We start from the raw sequence: 7,739 nt of genomic DNA on the forward strand, positions 1-7,739 counted from the left end.
TTAGGGGGGGTGGTTTGTGTCTTGGCCTCCCGCCCTCCATCAGGCTGAGGATTCCATTTGGGGCCAGGACGCTGGCGGTGCTGGGGGCAGAATGGCCTCCCCAGCCCCCGGTGGGCCCTGCCCCACCTCCAGCTCCCATGCTGTGGAGGGGACAGCAGGCCGCTGGGAGGGGACAGGTAGGCAGGTACCCTCTGTGCTCAGGGCGCTGCAGACCCCTGAGACCCTTCCTCCAGGAGGCCCGTGCATCCTCAGAGCCTCCGCCTGACGTACGGAGCGGGTGGGGCGCAGGGCTGCTCTGTCCTCGGAAACTGAGGGAGGAAAGGGACGCACCCCTGCCCGTCTGGCCTGGAGCCCCGTGCCCCTGTGGCGTGGCCCGCACCTCTCCCTGCAGCCCCAGCTCCTCGGGGTCTTTCCCCTGGAGAGAGGCAGAGGCTTCCTGGACCTAATGTCGCCTCTGGAGCCCAGCGCTGCCCCCGCCCTTGTCGGTGCTCCAGGCTGTGCTGGGAGAGATGGGCCCAGGAGTAAGGCAGGGATCGACCCTCCTGTTGTCCAGGATGCAGCCTTGGTCCTGCACCCCACACCCCACCCCCTCGGGCAGGGGCGGGGGCAGAGGGGCCTACGGCTGAGAAGGGGCCTGTTGTCAGGACGAGCCGGGCCCTGGCCAGCCCAGGGCCCCTTCACCTGGCCGTCTGTCCACTTCTCTGCAGCGGAGAATCCTCAGCTCACGGGAGGGCTGGTGCGGGAACAGGGCTGCTGGCAAAACTCCCAGGTCCCAGTCTCATCTTGTCCCGGGCGCTGCAGGGGTCACCTCCAGGGGCCTCAGCACTGACGGGCTCTGGGGGGGACCCCGGCAAGCCTGGCCCTGACCTGCCCCTGTTCCCAGCGCCTGGTCCGCATGAACATGCCCATCTCCAGCGAGGACATGACCGTCCACTTCACGTCCACGCTGATGGCCCTCATCCGCACGGCGCTGGAGATCAAGCTGGCCCCAGGTGAGCGGGGTCACCGGGAGCCACCCTGGCGGGTGTGCAGGGGCCATGGGCCTGCAGGGGGCACCGAGAACGGCTGTCAAGGCGCCTGTGCTGGGCACTGACCGTGTCGCCTTTTCACATGAGGAAACTGAGGCACAGGGACATCACCCAGCACCGCTCCTGCCCCTCCCCAGTGAGCCTTCATCAGGCCCAGCCTCCGAGGGGCCAGGGAGCCTGCACCCTGTGGGCCCCACCCTAACCCTCCTGATCACTGCTTCCCCCTCCCAGAGAAAATCAGTCACCAGGGGCACCTGCGCATCCTGCCCAGCCCCTGCCCCCCTGCGTCGCACCCTTACTAGCTGATGGGCCAGGCCCCGCCCGCGCACACAGCCTGCTCTCATTACCTACCCCGCTCTCCCCTCCGTCAGTGCTCCGCTGGATTATGTGTGTAAAACATGAACATGCTATCATTTCTCCCATCTTTAAAAACCCTTCTCTTCCCCTCTACCAACTTCCCGGTTTTTCTTCTTCCCTCAAAGCAAAAGCTCAAGAGACGCATACACCGTCTCTCCTTTCTCACCCCTCGTCTCCCGTGGGACTGCCCCGCGCACAGCCCCGCCGCTGCTCTCGGCGGTCTGAGCCCTGACCTGGCCTCGCTGCCACCTCTTCTCCCTTCTCTTTGAAACCCTTTTGCTTCTCCCTGTCTGGCCGACCTTCCGTCCTGCCCCGCCCCGTCTCCGTTGCTTTGGTAGGTAGCCCAGGCCTCCCCGCGTCCCTCCTGTGCGTCCCACGGTTGGTTACCATCTGCACCTGGAGTCCCAGTGAGCGGTCCAGAGCCCTGGCTCACCCCCGCCTTCCCGCCCGTCCTGTCGGTGTGGGCTGTTCTTCCAGCTGCTCCTCTCTTTCTTACCCCGTTTCCGATCAGTGTCTGATCTCTTATCGTAGCTCTGACTCTGCCTTCACAGTCCATCTGGCTTAGGACCATGCTGGCCTCCCCACTGCCCTCCTGGTCCCAGCTGCTCTCTGCTCTCACCCTCTCGGTCTTCCTTCAACACAACAGCCAGAATGATCACCTGGAAAATCACACCAATGACGTGAGCAGACATCTAGCCAGACTGATGAAGACGAGAATCGTCCTTAGGAACGGAAGAGGGAGCATCACTGCAGATCCTGCGACATCATCTGGGTGACAGGTTTTATGGACAACTGCATGGCAAGGCTCTAGCAGTGTCAGTGACAGGAAAAGTGCACTGACGGCCGTCAGGCTCATTCACGAACAGACCTGAGAAAGCAGATACGCTGAGTAGGACTGTGTTTATGAAAGAAATTAAATTCGTAGTTAAAAACCTTTTAACAAAGAAAACCACAGGCTCGGTGGGCCCCATTGGTGAAGTGTGCCAGACACTTAAGGAGGAAATAATGCCAGTTCCACACAGACTCTCCAGGAAATAGAAAAAGAGGATATTTCTCAATTTTACGAGGCCAGCATGGCTCTGATGTCAAACCCCAACGAAGACACTAACGGGAAAAAATCACTGACCAATATTTCTCATGAATATAGACACAGAAGTCTATATAATTGTAGCAAACTGAATCTAGCTGTGCACGCGCAGGCGCGCACACCCACACACACACACACATTAAAATAATACATGAGGACAAAAGCAAGGTTTATTGGTTCACATTTAAAAATCAATACATACAATTTAATATATCAAAAAAGAAAAACTATATAATCATCTCAATAACATTTATGATTTTTAAAATCCTACATAAAATAGAAATTCAAGGAAACGCCCTCAGTCTGGTGAGGGGCACTGTGGGAAACCAGCCGCGATGACGTGCTCAGCAGAGAAAGACCGAGTCCTGTTCCTCCACAGCGTCTGCTGTCTCCATGCCTGTTCAGCGTTGTACTGGACGTCCTGCCCCTGGCAATAAATCAGACGAAGAGAGAAGAGGTGCAGCAATCGACGTGCTTGTCTCTGCAGAAAATCCCCCAAAGGACTGACTAATAAAACGTTCATGAACCCGAGGCAACTAGAAGCCAACGTGTGCCCACCGTTCAGGGGAGCCACAGGAGCGAAGAGGCGACGCGGCAGGGTCGTTCACCCTTCCCCGAGGAAGCGTGGCTTCCCTGACACCTTAATTTTGAGCTTCTGGCCACCAGAACTAAGACAATCCATTTCTGTTGTTTTAAGCCATAAAAAAAATACTAAAATTAACGTGAATGTAGCAAGATCACAGAATGCAGTCAGTGTTTATATTAGCAGTTAATAATTGAGATTGGGAAAATACCATGAAATCACTGAAAACATGAAATATTTCCGTATTACTGGAAACTCTAAAAATATGTATGTAACACTTGTATGCTGCAAATTCCAAAACATGGGCTAGAGCAGTGGTCGGCAAACTCATCCGTCAACAGAGCCAAATATCAACAGGACAACGACTGAAATTTCTTTTGAGAGCCAAATTTTTTAAACTTAAACTATATAGGTAGGTACATTGTTATTATCTTAATTAGGGGACTCCAATGGCTTAGGAAGAGCCACACTCAAGGGGCCAAAGAGCCGCATGTGGCTCGCGAGCCGCAGTTTGCCGACCACGGGGCTAGAGGACTCAGAGACCTAAATAAATCGAGCACCATGTCATGTTCGTGCATTAGATGACGTCGATTCTTCTAATATCAATCAACGGATTTGATGTTACCCCAGTCAAAGACAAGAGGGGCTTTGGGCAGAAATGTACAAACCAGTTCTAAAACGTCTGTAGAAAAGCAGGACATCTTGAGTAGCAAACAGTTTTGAAGAGAAGAGCTCAGCTGGAGCCGTCACCTTCCTGAACCAGAGGCTGGCTGTGAGCTGTGGGGTGGGGGGAGGCCGTAGGCCTGATAGAGTTGTGCCGACTCCTGGAGGGACTCCCCGCTGCGGGCGCTCGCTCCCTGGTGCCGCAGAGGAGCTCGTGCAGAGCGGCCTCAGAAACGGTGCTTGAGACGTGCAGGCAACCACATGCCAGTCTGTGAGCCTGACGTTTACCGTTGTCGTCGGCTTGGGCCGCCATAACGAGACCTGACACTGAGGGGCTCACCCACCGAAACCTGTTGCTCATGGTCTGGAGGCTGGGAGTCCAAGTCCAAGGTCCCAGGAAGGTCGGCTCATCTCCGGCTGTTCTCCTGGCCTGTGCAGGGCCACCTTCCCATGTCCCCGCGGGGCCTTTCCCTCAGTGGGTGCCTCTCCTGGTAAGGACACGAATCGGGGACCAGGGCCCCACCCTGAGGCCCTCATCTCACCTGCTTGCCTCCTCCGAGGCCCTGTCCCAGTCACCTTGGACGTTAAGGTCTCAGCATAGGAAAGGGAGCACAGTCCAGCCGGTAGCACAGCCCTGTCTCCCTCACGAAGTTAACTGGACGTGGGTCACCCACACAGATGTCAAATCACAAAACCTCCGCAAGGAAACAGGAGGGAACCCTAGCAGTTCAAGTTGGGCAGAGATTACCTTAAAATACAAAAAGCTGGAGCCACAAAAGGAAACACTGATAAGAAACTTTGTTCTCAGAAGATATTCACAGAATGAAGACAGGCGAGCCACTCAGAGGGAGGGTGTGTGACACACTGACCCAGGGTGGGCTCCCCGCGCACGGAGCCACCCTGACACCTCGGCAGTAAGAAAGCCAACAACCCACTCAATGGGCAGACGACTGAGCAGATACGTCCCCAGAGAGGGTTCGGGGAAGGCTGGGACCCACGCGTAGAGAGGCTCGGTGTCTCCATGGAGACCTTGGAAAGCGGGTGAAAGGAGACGTGCACAAGGCCTTCTGAGTGTGGCTTTTTCCGAGGGCCCCAAACTGAACAAGTCACATGTCCCTCAAGTGAGCAGCAACCGGCAGACCCCGGTCCTCCCCGGGGGCTCGCATGTGTCCCGCTGAGTGAGGGGTCACACCCCAAGTCCAGCACCTGTGTGGTGCCACGTGCACGACATTGGGGAGAAGGTCACGGTGGAGCCAGGAAGCGTCCGTGACGGCCCTGGGCGGGGGCCGGGGGACGCCGGGGTGCTGGCTGCAGAGGGTGCAGGGGCTGGGCAGCCGGGCCCTGGCCCGCGTGGGGGTGGTGGAACCGTGACCATAGGCCGTGACCAGAAGCCGTAACTGGGAAAACTAGAATGGGTGGGTTTCACTCTGTACATTACACGTCAATAAACCAGATGCGCCGGCTGCAGGGCCAGGGCTGAGCGTCGACCTATGAACCAGGAGGTCAGGGTTCGATTCCCGGTCAGCACAGGCCCGAGTTGTGGCTCCATCCCATGTGGAGCGTGCAGGAGGCAGCCGGTCCGTGATTCTCATCATTGATGTTTCTCTCTCTCCCTCTCCCTTCCGCTCTGAAATCAAAAAAATATTTAAAATAAAATAAACCAGATGTCACAGGTAGACGGCATATTTCATCCCCCTGCCCTCGCCTCGGCCTCTGTGCCCTCCCCCCAGGCTCCTGTGCGGCACCCCAGGCGGGCCGTCTGCTTCCGGGTCTCAGAGCACATGCTGCTGCTCCTGAGGCCTCTCGGGCCCTTCTCGCCCCTCCGCGTGGCTTGACCTCTGTCCACCAGGCTGGGCCCTAACTGACCGCCCTTCCTTGTGGATGAGGGTCTGTCCTTCCAGAGGCAGCTCTTGGGTTTGTTCCATCACTGGTGACAGCCCTGGCGGGGGTCAGTGCATATCACTGGGTGGGCGAGTGTCTGGGAGATCAAGCCCCTCCCATCCCCAGGGCTGCCCCCCCTCACACACCCCCACATACAACCACACACACCCCACACCCCACACAAACCACACACACACACGCACACACACTATACCACACACACACCACACACACACCACACCCCACACACACACCACACCCCACACACACCCCACACACACACCATACCACACACACACACACTACCACACACACCATACCACACACACACACCATACCACACGCACACACACACCATACCACACACACCACATGCACACACACACCATACCACACACACACCACATGCATACACACACCATACCACACACACACCATACCACACACACACCACATGCATACACACACCATACCACACACACACCATACCACACACACACCACATGCATACACACACCATACCACACACACACCATACCACACACACACCACATGCATACACACACCATACCACACACACACCATACCACACACACACCACATGCATACACACACCATACCACACACACACCATACCACACACACACCACATGCATACACACACCATACCACACACACACCATACCACACACACACCACATGCATACACACACCATACCACACACACACCATACCACACACACACCACATGCATACACACACCATACCACACACACACCATACCACACACACACCACATGCATACACACACCATACCACACACACACCATACCACACACACACCACATGCATACACACACCATACCACACACACACCATACCACACACACACCACATGCATACACACACCATACCACACACACACCATACCACACACACACCACATGCATACACACACCATACCACACACACACCATACCACACACACACCACATGCATACACACACCATACCACACACACACCATACCACACACACACCACATGCATACACACACCATACCACACACACACCATACCACACACACACCACATGCATACACACACCATACCACACACACACCATACCACACACACACCACATGCATACACACACCATACCACACACACACCATACCACACACACACCACATGCATACACACACCATACCACACACACACCATACCACACACACACCACATGCATACACACACCATACCACACACACACCATACCACACACACACCACATGCATACACACACCATACCACACACACACCATACCACACACACACCACATGCATACACACACCATACCACACACACACCATACCACACACACACCACATGCATACACACACCATACCACACACACACCATACCACACACACACCACATGCATACACACACCATACCACACACACACCATACCACACACACACCACATGCATACACACACCATACCACACACACACCATACCACACACACACCACATGCATACACACACCATACCACACACACACCATACCACACACACACCACATGCATACACACACCATACCACACACACACCATACCACACACACACCACATGCATACACACACCATACCACACACACACCATACCACACACACACCACATGCATACACACACCATACCACACACACACCATACCACACACACACCACATGCATACACACACCATACCACACACACACCATACCACACACACACCACATGCATACACACACCATACCACACACACACCATACCACACACACACCACATGCATACACACACCATACCACACACACACCATACCACACACACACCACATGCACACACACACCATACCACACACACACCACACGCACGCACACACCATACCACACACACACTACCACACACACACGCCATACCACACACACACCACACGCATACACACACACCATATCACACACCACACACACACCACATGCACACACACACACCATACCACACACCACACACACACACACCATACCACACACACACACCATACCACACACCACACACACACACACCACACCACACACAACACGCACACACACACTATCCCAC

General features: G+C 55.3%; 1 protein-coding gene across 1 annotated transcript in view; it reads left to right on the forward strand.

The window, feature by feature from the left end:
* CACNA1B (calcium voltage-gated channel subunit alpha1 B) overlaps positions 1–7,739 on the forward strand; it is a gene marked incomplete at its 3' end in the record, with an annotated part of 199,377 nt that overhangs the window by 184,460 nt on the left and 7,178 nt on the right. The window contains exon 41 of the mRNA XM_015572355.1: positions 884–992. Coding sequence (XP_015427841.1) covers positions 884–992 — 109 coding nt within the window. The remainder of the gene's footprint in view (positions 1–883; positions 993–7,739) is intronic.

Source organism: Myotis davidii, unplaced genomic scaffold (genome assembly GCF_000327345.1).
Source record: "Myotis davidii unplaced genomic scaffold, ASM32734v1 scaffold609, whole genome shotgun sequence".
NCBI lineage: Eukaryota > Metazoa > Chordata > Mammalia > Chiroptera > Vespertilionidae > Myotis > Myotis davidii.